This window comes from Mustelus asterias, unplaced genomic scaffold, assembly GCF_964213995.1.
Source record: "Mustelus asterias unplaced genomic scaffold, sMusAst1.hap1.1 HAP1_SCAFFOLD_221, whole genome shotgun sequence".
Taxonomy (NCBI): domain Eukaryota; kingdom Metazoa; phylum Chordata; class Chondrichthyes; order Carcharhiniformes; family Triakidae; genus Mustelus; species Mustelus asterias.
Window position 1 is genome coordinate 599,121 of NW_027590205.1, and position 27,299 is coordinate 626,419.

Sequence of the window (27,299 nt, forward strand, 5' to 3'; positions counted from 1 at the left end):
GCCCCAACAGAGGACCTGGTGAGAATATTTACTCAGAATGAGTTAGAATTAAACTGGGGCGGCACGTGGCACAGTGGTTAGCACTGCTGCTTCACAGCACCAGGGACCCAAGTTCAATTCCCAGCTTGGGCCACTATCTGTGTGGAGTTTGCGCATCCTCCCCGTGTCTGTGTAGGTTTCCTCCGGGTGCTCCGGTTTCCTCCCACAGTCCAAAGATGTGTGGGTTAGGTGGATTGGCTGTGCTAAATTGCCCCTTAGTGTCAGGGGGACTAGCTGGGGTAAATGCATGGGGTTATGGGGATAGGGTCGGTGGGATTGTGGTTGGTGCAGACTTGATGGGCCGAATGGCCTCCTTCTGCACTTTAGAGATTCTATGAGATTATTGCAGGACCGGCTGGTGTTCAGCAGCTGAGAAACCTGGAATCTGTAAAAATGGGGTCTGACTAATCAACAGACGGGGGTAGGAAGCTGACTAAGAAGTTAAGAAGCGTTCTCAGGCATGTTTAAATTATTTTATAAATTTGTGCTCAGAACTGTGAGGGACTTGTGACCTGATAGTCGGTGAAGTGACGGTATACTCCAAGTAGCACTGGACTGAAAAGCAGATCTCTGAGAGTAGATTCTAATGGTTATAATCTTACCCAAGCATGGCCAGTGAAAAATCAGAGCTCCAGTGGGGACCGGACAGGTCTCTTACCTGCCATTCAGAAACTAAGAACAGGAAACTTATCGATTAAAATGATTAGAGAATAGAGCCAATCTTTCGAGTCTGGATGACACTTCGTAAGAGCTCTTATAAAGGGTCATCCAGACTCAAAACATTGGCTCTATTCTCTCTCCACAGATACTGTCAGACCTGCTGAGATTTTCCAGCATTTTCTGTTTTTGTTTCAGATTCCAGAATCCGCAGTATTTTACTTTTATGATAAAATGATTCGTTCTGATTGGAATCCCCACGATCCTCCCGCAAAACAGAGGGAGTGGTGGCAAAGGGAGAAAAAGGATAAGGATGATAAAGTCTGCGTTCTGATTCTCCGAGCCCATGTAGAATTAACAAAATGAGTGAATTAGTTTATAAAGAACAGAAGTTACCCATCCCTAACAAAAACTGATCAAATTAAAGTAAATAGATTGAGGAATATGACAAAAAAATTAATAGATGAAGTTCAAAATCATTTGTTTTGTTTTAAACTTGTGTAAAGTGATGTAATTGTGTGCCAAGTTTTTTCTGCTCAGTCCCCACCCCTTTAGGTTCTGTAGAAAAGTTAACCCTTTCAGCAGACAGTTCATTTAGAACATAGAAAACTACAGCACAAACAGGCCCTTCGGCCTGTTTTTTAAATCGCCTGAAAACTCGTGTCTATTTTAATTCATAATTGAAGATTTATGGGAATTGGCTCAGATGGACTTTTGACATTTTTAAAGTATAAAAAAGTGGTCTTGAGAAGGCAATTTGGTAGAGAGAGGTGGAGGGAGAGATGTTTACAGAGAGGTGTTGAGAGCTGTTGGTTTTACAAGCTATCCACGTTTTTGGAGCGGTCACTTCATGTCCTGGTCTGAGAGGGATGGAGAGAAGTCTGTTCAATTGTTAAAGTTAAGCTTTCTCTATTCACTGTTAATCGATACTTTGCCTTTTATCGTTCTGACTTGTTACGTTTTTAATGGTTAACAAACTTTCTGATTTCACCATTTAAAGTGTTCTTTCTTGCCATATGGTTAAGTCACTGGAACCTGGTGTGATTTACGATTAGGGAGGTTATTGTAAACAAGAGAACCCCCATAAATCTTAGTTCAAATAAATCAAAGTTCTTACAAATGGAATGCTCTCCTTTATCACGAGAGAAATTGAACACAGGAGTAAAGATGTTCTTCAGTTATACAGGGCGTTGCTGAGACTGCATCTTGAACACTGGCTGCAGCTTTGTCTCCTATTTAAGAAATGATACAAATGCATTGAAAGTGGTTCAGAGGAGGTTTAATAGTTTGCTTCCCAATTCTTGACCCTCACAGTATCAAATTTGTCTGATTTTCTTTGTTTTCAGCTCTGACAAAGGGTCATCCTGACTCCAAATGTTGTCTCCATTCTCTCTCTCTCTGCAGATGCTGTCAGACTTGCTGAGACTGTCCAGCATTTCCTGTTTCTGTTTCAGATTCCAACAACAGCAGAACGTTGCCTTCATACCAATTCTTGTTGGGTACGGGAATCAAAAGTATCGGGTGTAGAACAAGAATGTGGAACTCAACACAAAAAGATCAGCCATGATCTAAATAAACGGTGGAGCAGACTCAAAGGGCCAAATGGCCGACTTCTGCTCCGGTGTTGAATGTCGGTCACAAATTCCTGAGGATTGTGTAACAAGGCTGGAAGATTCACCTTGCTTGTGTTAGTGGGAAAATGTCCAGGAGAACCATCACTGTGAAGGACAGTTCTGGGATTAAAGGTTGCCAGACTGGAAAAGGAAATAAACACTCGGGGAGTGAAGAATCACTTTGGACTGGTTTTTGGAAAATTTTGGAGACAGAGTAAAATATAATTGTTCAGTGGGATATTTGATTGTGTTAAGAGTAAAAGGGCAAAGTTCAATTTTACAGAATAAGGGCAATGTTCCTTACAAAGAACGGTGTTTAGTCATTGTTGCTTCCAGTTTGTTGGAGTAAACATCAAAAAACTTGAAGTTTTGTCATGTGATTCTTTAATTTACTCACTGGGTTTAGAATTCATTTTTTAAATTATTGATTGTCACAGAAATTCTAACAGTTCATTTAAAGCCACAAGTTTTGATTTCCCATTTGAGCCTGGGGCACCTTTCTGTCTCCCTATTGCTCGTGTCAATGAGAGCCAGGCGACGGAGCTGAGGGCTGAATTTAGCAGAGAATAATGGGGCCTGCGCCCCAGTTGGGAAACTGCCCTGGGCGTCGCACTAATAGAGAGACAGGAAGGTGCTGGAGGACTGACTGGGAAATGGGCCTCCAACCAATTGTTATATCAGTCACTCAGAGCTAAAGAGAAACCTGTCTCTTTAAATACATATACAGGGAAGAGGCTGCAATGAAATCTGCCCTTCAAACCTGCACAAAAGCAGGAGGCTGAGATTGACAGGCTGCAGGAGGAGTCCATTCAGCCCATCGTGCCCCTGCTATCGCTTTGAAAGGACTCTCTGATTCATCCGACCACACTGATCTGTCCCCACATTCCTGCAAATTCTTCCCTTTCAAGTCTTTACCCTTTGGAAAGATACTATCGAATCTGTTCTCAGGCAGATCAGAACAACTCGTTGTGTCAAAAAATAAAACAAAATCTCATCTCCCCCTCTTGCTCCTTTGCCAATTACCTGAGAGGGACTCACTTTCTGTTAAAGAGCCTGCCAACCCCTCTCACCCACTTTCCCTAAAGTGCATCAATCTCATCAGGAAAAGTCCAGAAAAGTCAAATATTTTACTGATAAAAGTTTATTATTGAAACAGAACATGGTTAAAACAATCAGAAAAATGACTTGAGGATCAAAGACAACCAGAGTAAAAGGATGTTCACAATGTTCTGGACACAAATGGTTTCTCTTTAATTCATCTGTAGCCTGTTCCCTGCCCTCTTTGTGGTAAAGGCAGAATTCTCTGGATAGCAAATTTAAAAAGAATTTTACTGAATGAAAAAGTTTTACTGAACAACTTTAGGACATTGACTTTTACAACTTCAAGTGGGTGATTGGTCCGTTGAAGCGTAACCCTCTCTGGCTGCTTCTTTGACAGGAATTCTTGTGGAATTCAGCCTTGGGAGTCTGGCTCCTTCTCTGACAGTAATTTCCTTGGAACTCAGCCTTGGGAGTCTTTAGTATTTGGCTCCCAAGGAAGACCTTCAGAACCTCTACTTTTATTCCCAAAGTGACAATTACCTCACGTCAGAGTTGGGCCTGTTGAATCACAACAGTTGGTCAATTTGATCACTAGATTAATTTAACTGGATCCTCAATTACTGACACCACCACCTCTCATTATCTTAGACAGGAATACAAGAGAACTGGTTCATACTATCCCTTTAGCTGATTCTATACAATCCCTTATTCACACAGTTTCAAATGTTGAGGCTAATCAGAGCTTGAAGGTCTCTCTCGCCAGTACGTTTATCCTCATTGCACATTCTTTACATACACAGCAATTAAACTCTTACAGCAAATAAAACTCAATCTTTTACTATAACGACTGATTCATTGATTAACTATAACTCAATTAAGGCTCATAACTTTCTCATCTGTTAATGACTGGTCGCTAATAAATAGCTACAAGATGGGACAGATGTTTGAGGGCAAATCAACATCTGGCGTGTGGGAGGCTTCCAAGTGTAAGTTGATAGGGATTCAGAACCGGCACATTCCTGTAAGGATGAAGGATAAGTATGGCAAGTTTTGGGAACCTTGGATAACGAGAGATATTGTGAACCGAGTCAAAGAGAAAAAGGAAGCATTTGTCAAAGCGAGGAGGCTGGGAACACATGAAGCAAGTGTGGAATACAAGGAAAGTAGAAAGAAACTTAAGCAAGGAGTAAGGAGGGCTAAAAGGGGTCAGCAGGATTAAGTAAAATCCCAAGGCTTTTTATACATATATAAAGAGCAAGAGAGTAGCCAGGGAGAGGGTTGGCCCACTCAAGGACAAGGGAGGGAATCGATGCGTGGAGCCAGAGGAAATGGGCGAGGTATTAAATGAATACTTTGTGTCAGTATTCACCAAAGAGGACTTGGTGGATGATGAGTCTGGGAAAGGTTGTGTAGATAGTTTGAGTCATGTTGAGATCAAAAAGGAGGAGGTATTGGGGTTCTTGAGAAACATTAAGGTAGACAAGTCCCCAGGGCCTGATGGGATATACCCCAGAATACTGAGAGAGGCAAGGGAGGAAATTGCTGGAGTCTTGAGAGAAATCTTTCTATCCTTACTGGCGACAGGGGAGGTCCCAGAGGATTGGAGAATAGCCAATGTTGTTTCTTTGTTTAAGAAGGGTAGCAAGAATAATCCAGGTAAATACAGGCCGGTGAGCCTTTCATCAGTGATAGGGAAATTATTGGAGAGGATTCTTCGAGACAGGATTTATTCCCACTTGGAAATAAATGGACGTATTAGTGAGAGGCAACATGGTTTTGTGAAGGGGAGGTCGTGTCTCACGAACTTGGTCGAGTTTTTCGAGGAAGTGACGAAGATGATTGATGAGGGTAGGGCAGTGGATGTTGTCTACATGGGCTCCAGTAAGGCCTTTGACAAGGTCCCTCATGGTAGGCTGGTGCAGAAGAAGTCGCATGGGATCAGAGTTGAGCTGGCAAGGTGGATACAAAACTGACTCGGTGCGTTTCTGAATGGAGGGCTGTGACAACTGGCATTCCTCAGGGATCAGTGCTGGAACCTTTGCTGTTTGTAATATATATAAATGATTTGGAGGAAAATATAACTGGTTTGATTAGTAAGTTTGCGGATGACACAAAGGTTGGTGGATTTGCGGATAGCGATGAGGACCATCAGAGGATACAGCAGGATATAGATCGGTTGGAGATTTGGGCGGAGAGATGGCAGATGGAGTTTAATCCGGACAAATGTGAGGTAATGCATTTTGGAAGGTCTAATACAGATAGGAAATATACAGTAAATGGCAGAACCCTTAAGAGTATTGATAGGCAGAGGGATCTGGGTGTACATAAGAACATAAGAAATAGGAGCAGGAGTAGGCCATCTAGTCCCTCGAGCCTGCCCCGCCATTCAATAAGATCATGGCTGATCTGAAGTGAATCAGTTCCACTTACCCGCCCGTTCCCCATAACCCTTAATTTCCTTACCGATCAGAAATCCATCTATCCGTGATTTAAACATATTCAGCGAGGTAGCCTCCACCACTTCAGTGGGCAGAGAATTCCAGAGATTCACCACCCTCTGAGAGAAGAAGTTCCTCCTCAACTCTGTCCTAAACTGACCCCCCTTTATTTTGAGGCTGTGCCCTCTTGTTCTGGTTTCCTTTCTAAGTGGAAAGAATCTCTCCACTTCTACCCTATCCAGCCCCTTCATTATCTTATATGCCTCTATAAGATCCCCCCTCAGCCTTCTAAACTCTAACGAGTACAAACCTAATCTGCTCAATCTCTCCTCATAATCTACACCCCTCATCTCCGGTATCAACTTGGTGAACCTTCTCTGCACTCCCTCCAAGGCCAATATATCCTTTCGCAAGTAAGGGGACCAAAACTGCACACAGTGTTCCAGCTGCGGCCTCACCAATGCCCTGTACAGATGCAGCAAGACATCTCTGCTTTTATATTCTATCCCCCCGCGATAAATGCCAACATCCCATTTGCCTTCTTGATCACCTGTTGGACCTGCAGACTGAGTTTTTGCGACTCCTGCACAAGGACTCCCAGGTCCCTTTGCACAGTAGCATGTTGTACAGTGTGAACTTGTTGGTGTCGCTGCAGATTGAATGAGCTTTTAAACCTCTTTGTGCAGTGAGAGCAGATGAACGGTCTCTCCTCAGTGTGACACCTGGTGGGACACTGGTTCTCCGGAGGTTTTGAAGCCAATGCTACAGTCAGAGCATTTAAAGGATCCCTCATTGGTGTGAGTGAGATTGTGACTCTGCAGGCTGAATAACTGAGTGAATCCCTTCCCACACAGAGCAGGTGAATGGCCGCTCCCCAGTGTGAATGTGTCGATGAGATTCCAGCCGTGATGGGACCCTGAATCGCCTCCCACAGTCCCCACATTTACACGGTTTCCCCCTGGTGCGGGTGTTCTTGTGACTCTCCAGGTTCAACAATGAGTTAACTCTCACACAGAACACGGGTACAGTCTCTCCCCGCTGTGAATGCTGCGATGTATTTTCAGGCTGTGTAACTGGTTAAATCTCTTTCCACACAGTACACTGGAACACTCTCACTCGGGTGTATCTGTGTTTCAGTGGTTTTTCAGTCACATTTATGTTAAAAAAGAATTCTGAAGCAAACAGAACAGAAAAAGATTTCTCTTTTAGATTCAAAGGCCAATGATATTCAGAACCTGAGCAAATGAATAAATCTGTCAGGTCTTGATGTGTTGTTTGATTTGAGATTTCTGCCTGTAAATCCTCACCTTCTGCAAATCTATCCTGCAAAAGGAGTTTATAAAATTCATCAGTGTCAGTACAGGATAGAAATTCAGAACAGACAATTCTAGTTTCTATGGAACATTCTTTCCGCTCTCATTCCCCAAACGCTGTAAATCTCCATCCCACACACTCTCCCTCCATTCTCACTCTGCTGTATCTAATATTCACCCTCCCAATTCTCCTGAAGGTGCTGATTGAGGCTGATTGACAAATCCATGCTCACTGCTTCCTGTCCTGGATGTGGAGATGTCGGCGTTGGACTGGGGTAGACACAGTAAGAAGTCTCACCACACCAGGTTAAAGTCCAACAGGTTTATCAGTAGCACGAGCTTTCGGAGCACTGCTCCTTCATCAGCTGTGTGCAGGATTTGGTTCACAAACAGGACATATATAGACACAAACTCCATTACAAGATAATGGTTGGAATGCGAGTCTTAGCAGGTAATCAAGTCTTTACAGGTACAATGCAAGTGGAGAGAAGGTTAAGCACAGGTTAAACTGGTGTGAATTGTCTCAAGCCAGGACAGTTAGTGAGATTTTGCAAGCCCAGGCAAGTTGTGGTGGTTACAGATAGTGTGACATGAACCCAAGATCCCGGTTGAGACCGTCCTCGTGTGTGCGGAACTTGGCTATCAGTTTCTGCTCAGCGATTCTGCACTGTCGTGAGTCTTGAAGGCCACCTTGGAGGACACTTACCCGAAGATCAAGGGCATTCAGCCTCTGATCTTCGGGTAAGTGTTCGCCAAGGCGGTTTATAGTTTAGTTTTGATTGTTTATTAATTAGTGTCACAAGGAGGCTTACATTAACACTGCAATGAAGTCACTGTGAAAATCATGAAAAAAGTGCAAAAAAACTGTGAAGTTACAGAGAGAGTCGGTATGGACTCGAGTTGTCCAATGGACTCCTTCTGTGCTGGAATGACTCTATAACTGGAAATATATAACGTAGCTACAGGACTATATTACAAGATTGGAATGATAAATGTAATTATTGCAGGACCAGGAATAAACCTGTCTGATATAACAACACTGGACATATCTCTGTCCTATATTAATTTACTGTCCCCTTAAATGTCAGCCATCTCCTGCCCTTTAAGTGATAACCACTGAGCCACCGTGCCACCCAGATGTACCTGAGCACCATTTTCCCCACAGTATCCCCTGGATCCCTTGATATCTTGAATATCTAGAAACATATCAAACCCTTACTTGAAAATTCTTGATGACTGAGCTTTACAGTCCTCTGAGGTAAAGAATTCCAAAGCTTCACCACATCCTTGAGTGAAGAAATCCCACCTCATCTTCGCTTTCTCTCCAAATAAATGTACTTTATTACAGGACTATAAATAAAATCTAATCTGTACAATAGAACAAAACTAGACATATCTCTGTCCTATATTAATTTGTTCCCTTAAATGTCAGCCATCTCCTGGGGAAACCAGCCCTTTAATTGTGAACATTAGGAAAGAGACCATCCTTTTAGCCAGACAAATAAATGTGTCAAGCTGAGGGAGCAAAGGATGTCACTGTCTTTAAGAGAGAGAGACCTGGGCCAACCTTTCCAGAGTCTGCAGCCTCCCTGGATTCACTTCCTTTCCCTTCAGTTGCTGCAAGTCCCCAATTTCCCCCAGAATGAGAAAAGAAATGGAAAGGGGGAGAAAAGAAAGTGTTTTACTCACAGATGTTGGTTTCTTTTTGTTTATTACAAATACGTTAATGCAAAACAGTTACAAATACACAAAGAACAAATGTGAAAAAATACATTACCAATGGCTAACGCCATCCATTTATCAGTTACTACCTTCCATTTCGGAAGGGTTCACTAACGGTCATAGTTTTCCAGGGCATTGCCCTCTCAATACACCTCCAATTACAAATCATAATCTACAAAGTGACAAACATTAGTACAACACAACAAGAATAAACATTGCAGCAAATCCGCCGCCCTCCAGGGCACCGTCCCCTGGATTTTTCCCCTGCCGGGGGATGCAACCCTCCAGAGGTACTCAGGTCCGGGGGTTCCACCTGACGGATGTTCGACTGGAGGCGGGGGGACAGGAAAACCACCCCGAACCTACTCAATCCGGACTGCCTTCCGGATTTTCGGCTGGGGCGGTGGGAAAAGCTCTCCGGGATACTCAATTCGGCCTGCCTTCCCAATTTTTCTCCCGGAGAACAAAACCCCCCCGGTGTTACCCCTCTGGGTGCCCCGGACACTTTCCCCAACTGGATGTCACACCCCCCGGGGGTCACTCTATCCGGGGGGGGGGATACCCCCCAGGCCACAAACAATGCAAAGATTTTCCGTTGGTTAGTACAAACACGATATTACAAAACAAATACAAATGAACAAAGAACAAATCTGAAAAATACATTACCGATGGCTAACACCATCCATTTATCAATTACTACCTTCCATTTCGGAAGGGTTCATCGTCAATTACAGTTTTCCAGGGCATTGCCCTCAAAATACACCTCCATTTACAAATCATAATCTACAAATCTACAAACATTAACACAACACTACAACTGTACACAACAAAAAATAAACACTGAAGCATAAGGGCACCGTCCCCTGGGTTTGTCCACCTGCCGGGGGATGCAACCCTCCAGTGGTACTCATATCCGGGGGTTACACCTTACGGATGTTCAGCCGGAGGGGGGAAATGGGGGAAACCACCCCGCCTCCTCAATCCGGAATCCCTTCCGGAATTTCAGCCGGGGCGGTGGGAGAGTCTCTCCAGGGTACTCAATTCGGGCCTGCCTTCCCAATTTTTCTCCCGGAGAATAAAATCCCTCTGGTGTTACTATATCCGGGGCTTCACCACCCAGAACTTTCCCCAAGTGGATGTCACACCCCCCGGGGGTGACTTTATCCAGGGGGGGATGCCCCCCAGGCCACAAATAACGCAAGAAAATAGACGGGGGCCGGAACAAACCACCAACTATCATAACAGGAAAACCACATATTACAATAACAAACAATCCATGAACAACCATACAATTGTGAAACATTTCGGAGGCATCGCCTTCCAGAGCTTCGCCCATCAACATTCCACCGTCCGAAGTCGACAACGCTCAACTACAGTCCTCCAAAGTCCACCACTCCGGGCCAGAACTTCCAAAATCACACCCACTGGGGCTGCACCGTCTGGGGTCACACCTTCCGCGGCTGAACCTTCCGAAACAATAGTTCCCAAATGGCTCCTCCCTGGCTTGGGCCCTCCGAGACTGCATCCACCCGGGCCACGCCTTTCAAGGCACAGAAATCCCAGCGAGAGCAGCATTCAACAAGCCCCAGCCGAAACAAAAAGTTCTTGCACAAGTCACGAACCCAAGCACTTGAAACAGAAACTTCACGCCGACCAAGGCGTTCCTCCCAGCGGCCACATTTCCAAAAGCTCACCGCAAGGCGCGCATTAAGCCCGCCTTGAACTCCTTATCCTCTGCCCGCCCCCTGCCTGGAGCACACTATACTGGCCAACACGCAAAGCGAACGGCCAATATGGTGGACTGGCTGGACAATCCAATCTTTCCCACTCACAGATGTTGGTTTCTTTTTGTTTATTACAAATACGTTAATGCAAAACAGTTACAAATACACAAAGAACAAATGTGAAAAAATACATTACCAATGGCTAACGCCATCCATTTATCAGTTACTACCTTCCATTTCGGAAGGGTTCATCGTCAATTACAGTTTTCCAGGGCATTGCCCTCAAAATACACCTCCATTTACAAATCATAATCTACAAATCTACAAACATTAACACAACACTACAACTGTACACAACAAAAAAAATAAACACTGAAGCATAAGGGCACCGTCCCCTGGGTTTTTCCCCTGCCGGGGGATGCAACCCTCCAGAGGGACTCAGGTCCGGGGGTTCCACCTGACGGATGTTCGACTGGAGGCGGGGGGACAGGAAAACCACCCCGAACCTACTCAATCCGGACTGCCTTCCGGATTTTCGGCTGGGGCGGTGGGAAAAGCTCTCCGGGATACTCAATTCGGCCTGCCTTCCCAATTTTTCTCCCGGAGAACAAAACCCCCCCGGTGTTACCCCTCTGGGTGCCCCGGACACTTTCCCCAACTGGATGTCACACCCCCCGGGGGTCACTCTATCCGGGGGGGGGGGGGGGGGGGGGATACCCCCCAGGCCACAAACAATGCAAAGATTTTCCGTTGGTTAGTACAAACACGATATTACAAAACAATTACAAATGAACAAAGAACAAATCTGAAAAATACATTACCGATGGCTAACACCATCCATTTATCAATTACTACCTTCCATTTCGGAAGGGTTCATCGTCAATTACAGTTTTCCAGGGCATTGCCCTCAAAATACACCTCCATTTACAAATCATAATCTACAAATCTACAAACATTAACACAACACTACAACTGTACACAACAAAAAATAAACACTGAAGCATAAGGGCACCGTCCCCTGGGTTTGTCCACCTGCCGGGGGATGCAACCCTCCAGTGGTACTCATATCCGGGGGTTACACCTTACGGATGTTCAGCCGGAGGGGGGAAATGGGGGAAACCACCCCGCCTACTCAATCCGGAATCCCTTCCGGAATTTCAGCCGGGGCGGTGGGAGAGTCTCTCCAGGGTACTCAGTTCGGGCCTGCCTTCCCAATTTTTCTCCCGGAGAATAAAAATCCCTCTGGTGTTACTATGTCCGGGGCTTCACCACCCAGAACTTTTCCCAAGTGGATGTCACACCCCCCGGGGGTGACTTTATCCAGGGGGGGATGCCCCCCAGGCCACAAATAACGCAAGAAAATAGACGGGGGCCGGAACAAACCACCAACTATCATAACAGGAAAACCACATATTACAATAACAAACAATCCATGAACAACCATACAATTGTGAAACATTTCGGAGGCATCGCCTTCCAGAGCTTCGCCCATCAACATTCCACCGTCCGAAGTCGACAACGCTCAACTACAGTCCTCCAAAGTCCACCACTCCGGGCCAGAACTTCCAAAATCACACCCACTGGGGCTGCACCGTCTGGGGTCACACCTTCCGCGGCTGAACCTTCCGAAACCATAGTTCCCAAATGGCTCCTCCCTGGCTTGGGTCTTCCGAGACTGCATCCACCCGGGCCACGCCTTTCAAGGCACAGAAATCCCAGCGAGAGCAGCATTCAACAAGCCCCAGCCGAAACAAAAAGTTCTTGCACAAGTCACGAACCCAAGCACTTGAAACAGAAACTTCACGCCGACCAAGGCGTTCCTCCCAGCGGCCACATTTCCAAAAGCTCACCGCAAGGCGCGCATTAAGCCCGCTTGAACTCCTTATCCTCTGCCTGCCCGCCCGCCCCCTGCCTGGAGCACACTATACTGGCCAACACGCAAAGCGAACGGCCAATATGGTGGACTGGCTGGACAATCCAATCTTTCCCACTCACAGATGTTGGTTTCTTTTTGTTTATTACAAATACGTTAATACAAAACAATTACAAATACACAAAGAACAAATGTGAAAAAATACATTACCAATGGCTAACGCCATCCATTTATCAGTTACTACCTTCCATTTCGGAAGGGTTCATCGTCAATTACAGTTTTCCAGGGCATTGCCCTCAAAATACACCTCCATTTACAAATCATAATCTACAAATCTACAAACATTAACACAACACTACAACTGTACACAACAAAAAATAAACACTGAAGCATAAGGGCACCGTCCCCTGGGTTTGTCCACCTGCCGGGGGGTGCAACCCTCCAGTGGTACTCATATCCGGGGGTTACACCTTACGGATGTTCAGCCGGAGGGGGGAAATGGGGAAACCACCCCGCCTACTCAATCCGGAATCCCTTCCGGAATTTCAGCCGGGGCGGTGGGAGAGTCTCTCCAGGGTACTCAGTTCGGGCCTGCCTTCCCAATTTTTCTCCCGGAGAATAAAAATCCCTCTGGTGTTACTATGTCCGGGGCTTCACCACCCAGAACTTTCCCCAAGTGGATGTCACACCCCCCGGGGGTGACTTTATCCAGGGGGGGATGCCCCCCAGGCCACAAATAACGCAAGAAAATAGACGGGGGCCGGAACAAACCACCAACTACCATAACAGGAAAACCACATATTACAATAACAAACAATCCATGAAAAATACATTACCGATGGCTAACACCATCCATTTATCAATTACTACCTTCCATTTCGGAAGGGTTCATCGTCAATTACAGTTTTCCAGGGCATTGCCCTCAAAATACACCTCCATTTACAAATCATAATCTACAAATCTACAAACATTAACACAACACTACAACTGTACACAACAAAAAATAAACACTGAAGCATAAGGGCACCGTCCCCTGGGTTTGTCCACCTGCCGGGGGATGCAACCCTCCAGTGGTACTCATATCCGGGGGTTACACCTTACGGATGTTCAGCCGGAGGGGGGAAGTGGGGAAACCACCCCGCCTACTCAATCCGGAATCCCTTCCGGAATTTCAGCCGGGGCGGTGGGAGAGTCTCTCCAGGGTACTCAGTTCGGGCCTGCCTTCCCAATTTTTCTCCCGGAGAATAAAAATCCCTCTGGTGTTACTATGTCCGGGGCTTCACCACCCAGAACTTTCCCCAAGTGGATGTCACACCCCCCGGGGGTGACTTTATCCAGGGGGGGATGCCCCCCAGGCCACAAATAACGCAAGAAAATAGACGGGGGCCGGAACAAACCACCAACTACCATAACAGGAAAACCACATATTACAATAACAAACAATCCATGAAAAATACATTACCGATGGCTAACACCATCCATTTATCAATTACTACCTTCCATTTCGGAAGGGTTCATCGTCAATTACTGTTTTCCAGGGCATTGCCCTCAAAATACACCTCCATTTACAAATCATAATCTACAAATATTAACACAACACTACAACTGTACACAACAAAAAATAAACACTGAAGCATAAGGGCACCGTCCCCTGGGTTTGTCCACCAGCCGGGGGATGCAACCCTCCAGTGGTACTCATATCCGGGGGTTACACCTTACGGATGTTCAGCCGGTGGGGGGAAATGGGGAAACCACCCCGCCTACTCAATCCGGAATCCCTTCCGGAATTTCAGCCGGGGCGGTGGGAGAGTCTCTCCAGGGTACTCAGTTCGGGCCTGCCTTCCCAATTTTTCTGCCGGAGAATAAAAATCCCTCTGGTGTTACTATGTCCGGGGCTTCACCACCCAGAACTTTCCCCAAGTGGATGTCACACCCCCCGGGGGTGACTTTATCCAGGGGGGGATGCCCCCCAGGCCACAAATAACGCAAGAAAATAGATGGGGGCCGGAACAAACCACCAACAACCATAACAGGAAAACCACATATTACAATAACAAACAATCCATGAACAACCAGACAATTGTGAAACATTTCGGAGGCATCGCCTTCCAGAGCTTCGCCCATCAACATTCCACCGTCCGAAGTCGACAACGCTCAACTACAGTCCTCCAAAGTCCACCACTCTGGGCCAGATCTTCCAAAATCACACCCACTGGGGCTGCACCGTCTGGGGTCACACCTTCCGCGGCTGAACATTCCGAAACCATAGTTCCCAAATGGCTCCTCCCTGGCTTGGGTCTTCCGAGATTGCATCTACCTGGGCCACGCCTTTCAAGGCACAGGAATCCCAGCGAGAGCAGCATTCAACAAGCCCCAGCCGAAACAAAAAGTTCTTGCACAAGTCACGAACCCAAGCACTTGAAACAGAAACTTCACGCCGACCAAGGCGTTCCTCCCAGCGGCCACATTTCCAAAAGCTCACCGCAAGGCGCGCATTAAGCCCGCTTGAACTCCTTATCCTCTGCCTGCCCGCCCCCTGCCTGGAGCACACTATACTGGCCAACACGCAAAGCGAACGGCCAATATGGTGGACTGGCTGGACAATCCAATCTTTCCCACTCACAGATGTTGGCCACAGGAGGAAGTTTCAGTCTGTTGTGCATCTCAATCTGAGTATCACAAAGCCCGATTGGCTGAAGGACCAGAGTCCTTCCGGTCTTTTCCCATTGGTCAACACCTCAGCACGAAGGTCAGAAGGCGGGCTGCCCCGCTCATGCGCAGTGTCGCCTCTCCATTGGACATGCGCAGTCCCGGGCCGGGGAGAGGGGGAGATCACTGAGCGGCTTCTCGCTCTGTCCGGAGCCGCCAGCCGATTGCCTGGAAACCTTGGATGGAGGGGGTGCAGGGGGAGGGGAACAATGGGTGGGGGTGGGGCTTCCGTGTCCGCGCGCCCGGGCCTGCGCACTGGAACACCATGACGTCATTGTGGAAGAGACTGATTCCTATTGGCTGATTCAGGCAGAGCTCCATTGTGATGTCACAATGTGGAAGCTGTCCAATGAGCTTCAGAGTGAAACTTCCTCCTCTGTACAGTATCTGGGAGGAAATCAATGTTTCCCCCTTTCCATTTCTTTCCTCATTCTGGGGGAAATTGGGGACTTGCAGCAACTGAAGGGAAAGGAAGTGAATCCAAGGAGGTTGCAGGCTCTGGAAAGGTTGGCCCAGGTTTCTCTCTCTCTTAAAGTTATTGACATCCTTTGCAATGTTCCACAGGAACTAGAATTGTCTGATCTGAATTTCTATCTTGTTCTGACAGTGATGACTTTTGTAAATTATTTTTACAGGATATTAGAAGGAGATGATTTGCTGATAGAAATGTCAAGGTCTAATATTCACTCAATTCATGGGAGCTGAATGTCATCGGTTTGAATCTGGAAGAAGAAACGTTTATCTGCTTGAGTTGGGTGAACCATTGGTGTGAACAGAAAAGCATCGAGGCCCGTGCAACCCGAGTGACAGTGTTCCAGTGCATGTATTGTGAAAACTGCAGGAGAGATAGAAAAACACTCAGATCATGGAAAAACCATGGAAATGTGGGGACTGTGAAAAGTCATTCCGTTCCCCATCGGTGCTGGAAATTCATCGACGCAGTCACACCGGGGAGAGGCCATTCTCCTGCTCCAATTGTGGGAAAGGATTCACTCGGTTATCGATCTTGCTGACACACCAGCGAGTTCACACCGGGGAGAAGCCATTCACCTGCTCTGATTGTGGGAAGGGATTTACTCAGTCATCACACTTGCTGATACACCAGCGAGTTCACAATGGAGAGAGGCCATTCACTTGCTCCGTGTGTGAGAAGGGATTCAGCGATTCATCCACACTGCAGACACACCAGAGAGTTCATACTCGGGAGAGGCCATTTATCTGCTCCATGTGTGGTAAAGGATTTGCTCAGTCATCCAACCTGTATTCACACCAGCGAGTTCACACCGGAGAGAGGCCGTTTCCCTGCTCTGTGTGTGGGAAGGGATTCAGTAACTCCGCCAACCTGCTGAGACACCAGCAACTTCACACTGGGGAGGCTTCCTTCACCTGCTTTGAGTGTGGTAAAGGATTCAGTGATTCATCCAACCTATTTTCACACCAGCGAACTCACACTGGGGAGAGGCCATTCACCTGCTTTCTGTGTGGGAAGGGATTTAGTCAGGCATCCAGCCTGCAGACACACCAGCGAGTCCACACCGAGGAGAGGCCATTCACCTGCTCAGTGTGCGGCAAGGGATTCAGTGATTCATCCAACCTGATTTCACACCAGCGAGTTCACACTGGAGAGAGGCCATTTAACTGCGTTGTGTGTCAGCAGGGATTCAGTCGATTATCTAACCTGCTGACACACCAGCGACTTCACACTGGGGAGAGGCCGTTTGCCTGCAATGAATGTGGAAAGGGATTCACACGATCATCCCACCTGCTGAGACACCAGCGAGTTCATAAGCGATTACAAGCATTGGATTCTGCTGTTAATCACACCCAGGACTGAACCACATTCATTCTGACAGTTGGTGAAGTGGGAGGGCCAGAGGGTTTCTTTCTGCTGGACTGGCCGGTCTCATGACTTTACCTCCAGTGGGCTGATGCTCTTTGAACCTGGGAGAGCACATTTCCACTGGAATGATCCACAAAAACTGGTGAAGGACATTTATTTTATCCTGGAGAGTAAATATTGTTTTTCCTACCACTACAGGTAGATCTAAAATAAATACATTTGTCTCTGTTCCATTGAGTCTACAGCACAGGGCCAGGCCAGTCGGCTCAATTGGTCTGTGTCAGTATTTATGCTCCACATGAGCCTCCACCCACCCCTCTTCATCTCCCCCATCAGCATATCCTTCTATTCCTCTCTCCCTCATGTATGTATCTCGCTTCCCCTTCAATGTATTCATGCTGTTCACCTCAACCACTCGCTGTGGTAGTGAGTTCTACAGTCTCACCACTCGCTGGTAAAGAGGTTTCTCATTAAATCCCTATTGGATTATTGAATCTCTGAAAATGCACACAGCATTTATAACAGAAAGGATGAATTGTCAGCGCGGATAGAGATAAATGTGTGTGTCCTGATAGACATTACAGAGACTTAGTTGAAAGGTGACCTAGGCTGGGATCTAAATAAAGGGTATTTGACATAATGGAATGGCAGGAAGCTAGGAAAAGGTGACAGGATCTCCCATTAATTAACGATGACATTAGTTCAGTACAGAGCTACCACCTTAGCCTGAAAGATCAGGATGAAGGATCGGTTTGGGTCGAGATAAGAAATGGTAAAGGTATGAGGTCTCTTGTGGGAGTATTTAATGGGCCCCTTACCTATGTTACACTGAACTGATTTTTTTATTTTGAACATGACACTATAATAGTATATTTATTTACTAGTGTCACAAACAGGCTTACATTAACACTGCAATTAAGTTACTGTGAAAATCCCTTAGTTGCCACAACCCAGCGCCTGTTTGGGGAGACTGAGGGAGAATTTAGCACTGCCAATGTGCCTTACCAGCACGTCCTTCGGACTATGGGAGGAAACCGCAGCACCTGGAGGAAACCCACGCAGACACGGGGAGAACGTGCAGACTCTGCACAGACAGTCACCCAAGCCGGGAACTGGCCATGGGTCCCTGGTGCCGTGAGGCAGCAGTGCTAACCACTATACCACCGTGCTGCACTAAGATACTATATTGCACTGCACATAAATAAAATAAACACCTGATCAAAAAGGACTAGGAAAAAGTATAAATTTATAAATCTCAACTCCTTTTCACAAATACAGATCAAATACTTCATCATTCCCATTTCCCAGTCACATAATTTTCTCATTATTGTGATTATTCAAATAGTATTTCTATTAAACTCATAGATAATACCATTATTTAATTCCATGACTTTCTATAAACTAACATTTGAAGCTTATACATTGTTTTAAAGCTGTATTTACACATATTTTCAAATCTTCACCCAAAGCATTCCAAAGATTCATCCACAAACTGAAATATACACAGACTTCAAAGTTGTACAAACATAACATTTTTTAAACTTGTTTTTTTCTATTTAATACATGATCATCATCCCTTAAAGTCAACAGTTTCTTTGCAAATTTTCAGGCAATGATTCATTTTTTGCTTCATCCAAAATCATTGCAGTTTTCAGTTCAACGGACTCCCTAAACTTTAAAACCTGGACATTTTAGAAATAATTTGTTGCTAAGTTCTTGAAAATTCACTTTATTACTATTAATTTGGCTTTTTTCTGTAACATATAGATCGGATTAATAAAGTTAAAGTTTGATGTTTATTTATTAGTGTCACAAGTAGACTTACATTAACACTGAAATGAAGTTAATGAAAATCCCCCAGTCACCACACTCCAGCACCTGTTTGGCTACACTGAGGGAGAATTTAGCATGGCCAATGCGCCTAACCAGCACGTCTTTCGGACAGTGGGAGGAAACCGGAGCACCCGGAGGAAATCCACACAGACGCAGGGAGAACGTGCAGACTCCACACAGTGACCCAAGCCAGGAATCAAACCCGGGTCCCTGGCACTGAGAGGCAGCACTGCTAACCGCAGTGCCGCCATGTCGCCCAAATATTCATGCTTTATAACGTTTCCCCAAACCTCTGAAGAATCATCTCAAATGAACAATACAAAATATGCAAGGACTGCAGATCCAATATAAATTTAGTTTTACTCAGAATTTCAATACTCATAGAAATCATAGAATACTCTTTGATTATTTTGTTTTAATATATATTGTATATGTGGTTTCCAACAAAAGGTATGGTCTAGGAGAACACCCAGAACTATATTTCCATATTGGGGAGGCGATGGTGTAGTGGCAGTGTCACAGGACGAGTGACCCAGAGACTCAGGGTAATGCTCCGGGGACCCAGGTTCGAATCCTATTGTGGCAAATGGTGAAATATAAATTAGATGAAAATCTGGGATTAAATGTCTAATGATGATTAGAAATTATTGTCGATTGTCCTAAAAGCCCATCTGGTTTACTGATGTCCTTTAGGGAAGCAAATCTGCCAACCTTATCTGGTCTGACCAACATGTAACTCCAGATCCAAAGCAACATGGCTGCCTTTAATTGCTCTCTCAGTTCAAGGACAATTAGGAATGGGCAATAAATGCTGTCCCAGCAACACCCACATCCCATGAATAAATAAATGTTGACATTGTCTGTGGGGAGAGAATAGAGCCAACGTTTCGAGTCTAAATGACCCTTCATCAGAGGGGTCTGACCCCTCTTCTGTTTTTGTGAATGTTGCCATTGTTTATTATATTAACCAAGGGATTTACTTCACCAAATAACATAAACTTCGTTCCACTCAGAGTCAGTCACAATTCATTTTTGACAAACAATATTTTTATTTTCTCCAATTCAGCACTAACAATTTCAATAAGCTCTTGAAGATCCCACCCAGAATAAAAAATATTGGCATCATCTGCAAACAAAACTAATTGTAATAACTTTGATACATTCCAAATGTCATTAATATATAAAATAAACAATTTAAGGCCCAAAACAGATCCCTGTGAGACTCCACACAGATTATTCACAAAATCTGATTCACATCATCGACTGTTACAAATTGTTGAGATTTTCCAAATAACTTCTGAGCCACTTATTCACTACTCCCCTAGTCCCTTGTTTCCAGTGTTTTAAGTAATATTCCATGGCCAATTGTATCAAAATCTGTGTAAGATCAGTAAAAACCTCGATTGTAAATTGTCTTTTTGTCCACAGCATTCGTCATTTTCTCCACAAATTCCATCAGTGATAATGAGATAGACTGACTTGGTCTGACTATTACACAGTGAGTTACATTGAGGAATGGAATTATCAGACCATTTAGCAAATAACTTCTCTTTTCTTTGAAAAATGAGAAAAGTGAGGACACTCCTGTAATTAGTAAAATCAGGTTTGTCTCCAGCTTTAAACCATGGAGTAACTTTGTCGATTTTCATTTTACAGGGAAATAGCCCAGTTTGAAAAGACTGGTTGCAAATATGTCAATGGTTTTACTCCACAATCAATAATCTGCTTAATGATTGACATCTCAGTATTGTCTGAACTGGTAGTTTTTTTTATTATGATATTTAACAATATCAATGACCTCCTTTCCATCAACACCTCTAAAACGTGAGATGGGATGAAGAGGTGGATATTTTCTCTTGGAACTTTTATCATTGTCCATGAACTCTGTTAAAAAGAAATCCATATTTGAAAGCCCAGCCATTATACGAAATATCAGCACTATAACAGGGGAAGATAAGAAAGACAGACATATTGATCTTTTCATCAACACATCTGAGAGTTAAGAATGTGTGACATGATTTTGGGATAGCGGAGTGAGTGTACAGATGTGATTTGTTACATGTGAAAAATAGCAAGCCTAAATTCATGGTGAGATGGAGTGAAGAGCGGGTCCCAAACACGCACAGCTACTTGAGACACAGCAGGAGATGAAATGGTTAATGTGGCCAGGGCATTGAGACAACATTGTGACTCCATCAAGGCACTGACACACACTCCAGAGAAACTGAGTTCAAAACAATCAGGATCCAATTAAACACACTGCACATGCTCACAAAGTGAGGAAAATTAAAGTAAAATGGATAATATTATAGATTAGGACAATTAACCGCTTGGGAGAAATAATACTGAGTAAGAACTGTCCACAAGTTGGATAGGGGTAAAGAGAGAGCTGGAGAATCTTTTGCATCCATGCTTGATCTGTTGCTTGAAGCATCTGTCCTTTTGTATAAGTAACCTGGAACTCACGATGCTCTTTCGGAAGACAAGATCAACCAAGTGTTACCCCAGGCGGGGCCAGAACAGAACTGGAAAATAACGGAGTGAAATTGAGTGAGGGTCAGAGAGAGAGTTCTCCTCCCCCTCAAGGTGTGGACTGTAAGAATCCTGGGGAACCCCCTTCTTTGGGTTTTCTTGCTAATTAGTGAATATTATATTAGATTCTATGACTGGCTGTGCGTTTATTTTGAATTTGATTGTTACACTTCTCCTGTTTTTATTCCTGTTGTGATTACACTCTGGGTAAGGATGGTTGACAGGTGACAGGATGGGAAATTGTGGCTTGGATCTTCATTGACCAAATGTTTTGTTGATCTGAAAGGTGTAAAAGGAATCAAACTTCATCAGAAATCCAGCAGAGCTGAGAACAGATGACTTCCTGTGTGGGAACAGGGAGATAAACAGCTGCGAGAAGACAGGCAAAACAAGAGGGCCTTGAATCCTGGATGACACCTGTGTGTCAAGGCCACCATGTTTTCACTGCTTGGCATGGGAATGCTGACTCCCTGTACCAGGGACGGAGCGTGGGAAGACAATTGTTTGAGAGTTTGACTTGGCTTGGGCGGATACAGGTGGTTCAATGACACGTTTTCTAATTGGTCCGTTCAAATGTTAGCTGGGCAATGATTGGGTTAAATCAGTCTCCATAGACTTTGTGATGTAACAAAGTATAAGGAGGGATTCCCCGAGCACAGAGATTTGTCGAGGTTTTACATATTGCATTGACTGGTGCCATGGCATCTGGGGCAGAGCAGGGAGCATTTCCGTGGAGATGCTGCTTCTACCCAGAGTGTAATGGTAATGCTGCTGCACTTTGATACGACTGCTCAGACATTAGCCTGTGTCAGCTCTTATTGATACTGAATAAAATCTAACCACTGTCACCAATAAGGGTTATCACTGGGAATCATTTCAGAGTTTGGGAAAAGGGGAGAAAGGGTTAATTGACTCCCTGAACCCCATTTTCTAACATCGCTGAGTCAAAAACAAAATCCCATCTCCCCCTCTGGCTCTTTTGCCAATTACCTTAGAGGGATCACTTTCTGTTAAAGAGCCTGCCAACCCCTCTCACCCACTTTCCCTAAAGTGCATCAATCTCAGCAGGAAAAATCCAGATCAATCAAATATTTTTACTGATAAAAGTTTATTAATGAAACAGAACATGGTTAAAACAAACAGAAAATGACTTGAGGATCAAAAACAACCAGAGTAAAAGGATGTTCACAATGTTCTGGACACAAATAGTTTCTCTTTAATTCATCTGTAGCCTGTTCCCTGCCCTCTTTGTGGAACACCTCCGCTCAGCCCACAGGCATGACCCTGACCTTCCGCTTGCTTGCCATTAGAATTCCCCACCTTGCTCTCACGCTCACATTTCTGTCCTCGGCCTGCTGCAATGTTCCGGAGAAGCCCAACACAAGCTGGACAAACAGCCCCGCATCTTCCGATGAGGCACTTTACAGCCTTCTGGACTCAACACTGAGTTCAACAACTTCACATCCTGAACTCTCTCCTCCATTTTGGTTTGTTTTTTGCCGAGTGCCAGTCTGCATCTTGTTTTCATATTTTTTTGCTTCCAGACAGAGCTGTCCTTTATTCTGCCTTAACACTTACTCTGGACCAATGCTTTGTTTCTTTACTATAACCATTACCTCTCCCTTTGCCTTTTGTTCCAGGACATTTTTGTCATTTAATCTCACCCACCCTCCATCCAATCCCTGACTTTGCCTTTTGTTCTACCTGCCCCTCCCCCATTTCTCACCAGCATCAAACCCATCACATTTCTCCCTCTCTTTAGTTCTGAAGTAGAGTTACATTGGACGTGAAACATTAACTCTGTTTCTCTCTCCACAGATGCTGCCAGAGCTGCTGTGTTTTTCCAGTTCTTTCTGTCTTTATTTTTGATCTAGTGGAGGGAATAGACTATTTACTATCCCGGAAAAATAAATGTCCTTCATCAGTTTTTGTGGATCATTTCAGTGGAAATGTGCTCTCCCAGGCTCAAAGAGCATCAGCCCACTGGGAGCAAAGTCATGAGAGCGGCCAGTCCAGCAGAAAGAAACCCTCCAACCCTCCCCAGTGACCAACTTTGAGAATGAATAAATTGCAGCCCGAGATATAATTGAGAGCAGAAACAATAACAGCAGAATCCAACTCCTGGAATCACTTGTGAACTCGCTGGTGTCTCTGCAGGGAGGATGAAACAGTGAATCTCTTTCCACAGACAGAGCAGATGAATGATCTCTCCCCAGTGTGAACTCGCTGATATCTTTGCAGGTTGGATGCTGTTCTAAATCTCTTTGTGCAGTGAGAGCAGCTGAACGGTCGCTCCTCAGTGTGAATGCGTTGGTGGACCATCAGTTCCTGAGAGCTTTTGAAGTTGCTCCCACACTCAGAGCATTTAAAGGGTCTCTCCTGGGTGTGAGTGACTGTGTGCGTCGACAGGGCAGATGACTGAGTGAATCCCTTCCCGCACACAGAGCAGGTAAATGGTTTCTTCCCAGTGTGAACTCGCTGGTGAACCTGCAAGTGTGATGACGTTCTAAACCTCTTTGTGCAGTGAGAGCAGCTGAACGGTCTCTCCCCGGTGTGAATGCGCTTGTGGACCCTCAGATCTGAAACATGTTTGAAGGCACTCCCACACTCAGAGCATTTAAAGTGTCTCTCACTTGTGTGAGTGACTTTGTGACTTAGCAAGTGGGATAACTGAGTGAATCCCATTCCACACATACAGCAGGTAAATGGCTTCTCTCCGGTGTGAACTTGCTGGTGTGTCCACAGGTTGGATGACGTTCTAAATCTCTTTGTGCAGTGAGAGCAGCTGAACGGTCTCTCCTCAGTGTGAATGCGCTGGTGGGACACCAGTTCTCCAGAGCTTTTGAATCCACTCCCACAGTCAGAGCATTTAAAGGGTCTCTCATTGGTGTGAGTGAAATTGTGACTCAGCAGGTGGGATAACTGAGTGAATCCTTTCCCACAGTCAGAACAGGTAAATAGTCTCTCCCCCGTGTGAACTCGCTGGTGTCTCTGCAGATTAGGTAAGTCAGTGAATCCCTTCCCACACACAGAGCAGGTGAATGGTTTCTCCCCAGTGTGACTGCGTTGATGAACTTCCAACCGAGATGGGACCGTGAATCCCTTCCCACAGTCTCCACATTTCCATGGTTTCTCCATGGTGTGGGTGTCCTTGTGACTCTCCAGGTTAAACAATCAGTTAAATCTCACACAGAACGTGGGTACAGTCTCTCCCCGCTGTGAATTCTGTGATGTATTTTCAGGCTGTGTAACTGGTTAAAGCTCTTTCCACACTCAGTGCACTGGAACACTCTCACTCGGGTGTGTGTGTGCCTTGGTGCTTTTTCAGTTGCACTGATGCTTAAAATCTCTTGAAACAGACAGCTGAGAGAAACATTTCTCCCTCTGGATTTAAAGGCCGATGATATTCAGGTCCCGATGAATTGAGTGATTCTGTCAGATGTTGATGTGACGTTTGGTTTGAGATTTCTGTCTGTAAATCCTCACCTTCTGATATTGTAAAAGGAGTTTACAAAAGTCATCAATGTCAGTACAGGATATAAATTCAGAACAGACAATTCTAGTTTCTATGGAACATTCTTTTCTCTCTCATTCCTCAAAGCTGTAAATCTCCATCCCACACACTCTCCCTCCATTCTCACTCTGCTGTATCTAATATTCACCCTCCCAATTCTCCTGAAGGTGCTGATTGAGGCTGATTGACAGATCCATGCTCACTGCTTCCTGTCCTGGACACAGAGAGCTGGAAATCTCCATGCAGGCGGCCAGACAGATATATGTCTATCTGACTGGACTAACAATGTGTGGAATGTACAGACTGGACTCCCTTCCTTCCCTTCAGCGGCTAAGGGCGGCCAAGTCGCCAGGACCCAATGAACTGCACACTAGGCTGAAGAGATAGTGGACACTTTGGTTAAAATATTTTGTAACTCGCTAAATTCCAGGAGGATATTAGAAGATTGGAAAACAGCCAATGTGACTCCTTTGTTCAAAAAGGGAGAAAGGCAGAAGGCAGTGAACTATAGACCTGTTTATAGAATCATAGAATCTACAGAACAGGAGGAGGCCATTTGGCCCATCGAGCCTGCACCAACAACAATCCCAGCCAGGTCCTATCCCTCCTAATCTGCCGACACTAAGGGGCGATTCATCATGGCCAATCAACCTCACCCTCACTTCTTTGGAATGAGGTAGGAAATCGGAGCACGCAGAGGAAACCCACGCAAGCACGGGGAGAACGTGCAAACTCCACAAGTCCATGGCACTGTGGGGCAGCAGTGCCAACCACTGTGCCACCAAGCCGCCCCGTGCTGCCCCAGTGAATTTAACACCTAGTCAATATGGTTTTATGAAAGATAAATCATGTTTGACAAATTTGTTCAAATTCTTTGAGGATGCAAGGGGTCGTGTAGATCGAGAGTAATCTGTAGATGTAGTGTATTTACATAGGGTGGCACAGTGGTTAGCACTGCTGCTGCACAGCGCCAGGGACAAGGGTTCAATTCCAGCCTTGGGTGACCGTCTGTGTGGAGTCTGCACATTCTCCCCATGTCTGTGTGGGTTTCCTCCGAGTGCTCCAGTTTCTTCCCATAGTCCAAAGATGTGCAGGTTAGGTTGATTGGCCATGCTGAATTATCCCTTTGTGTCCCAATAGATTTAGATTAGGGGGACTAGTGGGGAAAAAATGTGGGCTTATGGGATGGGGCCTGGGAAAGATGTTCAAGCTGCTCGATGGGCCAAATGACCCCCTTCTGCACTCTAGGGATTCTATGATTTCCAAAAAGCATTTGTCAAGGTGCCACATAAGAGGCTGGTGCATAAAGTAAAGGCCCATGGAATTGGTGCAAATGTGTTAGCATGGATTGAAAACTGGCCGTCACATAGAAAACAGAGAGTTGGAATAAATGGGTCATTTTCAGAGTGGAAAGATGTAACTAGTGGAGTATCACAGGGATCAGTTCTTGGCCCGCAATTCATGATTCAATTAATGACCTGGAGAAGGAACAGAATGTAAGGTTTCCAAATGATATGAAGATAAGTGAAAGGACATGTTGTGATGAGGATATTTTGATTCTGCAGTGGGATATAGATAGATTGGGTGACGAAAACCTGGCAAATGGACTTTACTGTGGGGAAATGTGAGGTCCTGTATTTCACTAGGAAGAATCAAAAGGGAGATTATTTACATGGAGAGGCACTGCAGGTGAGTGAAGTACAGAGGGATCGAGGTGTTTTGCACATGAATCACAAAAAGCTGGCAGGCAGGTCCCACAATACGTAAGAAGGAAAATGGAATTTTGACCTTTATCGCAAAGGGGTTGGAGTTTAAAAACAGGGAGGTTTTGTGGCAACTGCACAGGGTGTTGGTGAGGTCTCACCTGGAATAATGCACACAGTTTTGATCCGCTTATTTAAACAAGGATATAGTAAGATTGGAGGTTCACCAGGTTAATTCCTGGGATGAGAGGGTTGTCCGATCAAGAGAGAATAAATGTCGAGGTCTGTATTCCTTGAAGCTTGAAAGATAAACATAGAACATAGAACAGTACAGCACAGAACAGGCCCTTCGGCCCTCGATATGCCGAGCTTTGTCCGAAACCAAGATCAAGCTCGCCCACTCCCTATCATCCTGGTGTGCTCCATGTGCCTATCCAATAACCGCTTGAAAGTTCCTAAAGTGTCCGACTCCACTATCACAGCAGGCAGTCCATTCCACACCCCAACCACTCTCTGAGTAAAGAACCTACCTCGGACATCCCTCCTATATCTCCCATCATGAACCTTATAGTTATGCCCCCTAGTAACAGCTACATCCACCCGAGGAAATAGTCTCTGAATGTCCACTCTATCTATCCCCCTCATCATCTTATAAACCTCTATTAAGTCGCCTCTCATCCCCCTCCACTCTAAAGAGAAAAGCCCTAGCTCCCTCAAACTTTCCTCATAAGACCTACCCTCCAAACCA

The 27,299-nt window shown here is 45.2% G+C and overlaps 1 protein-coding gene across 1 annotated transcript in view; it reads left to right on the forward strand.

Annotated features, from left to right (window-relative positions):
- Nucleotides 1-27,299, forward strand: part of LOC144485819 (uncharacterized) — a 124,193-nt gene that overhangs the window by 53,719 nt on the left and 43,175 nt on the right. Inside the window, 1 exon segment of the mRNA XM_078203899.1 lies at nt 16,072-16,942. Coding sequence (XP_078060025.1) covers nt 16,072-16,942 — 871 coding nt within the window.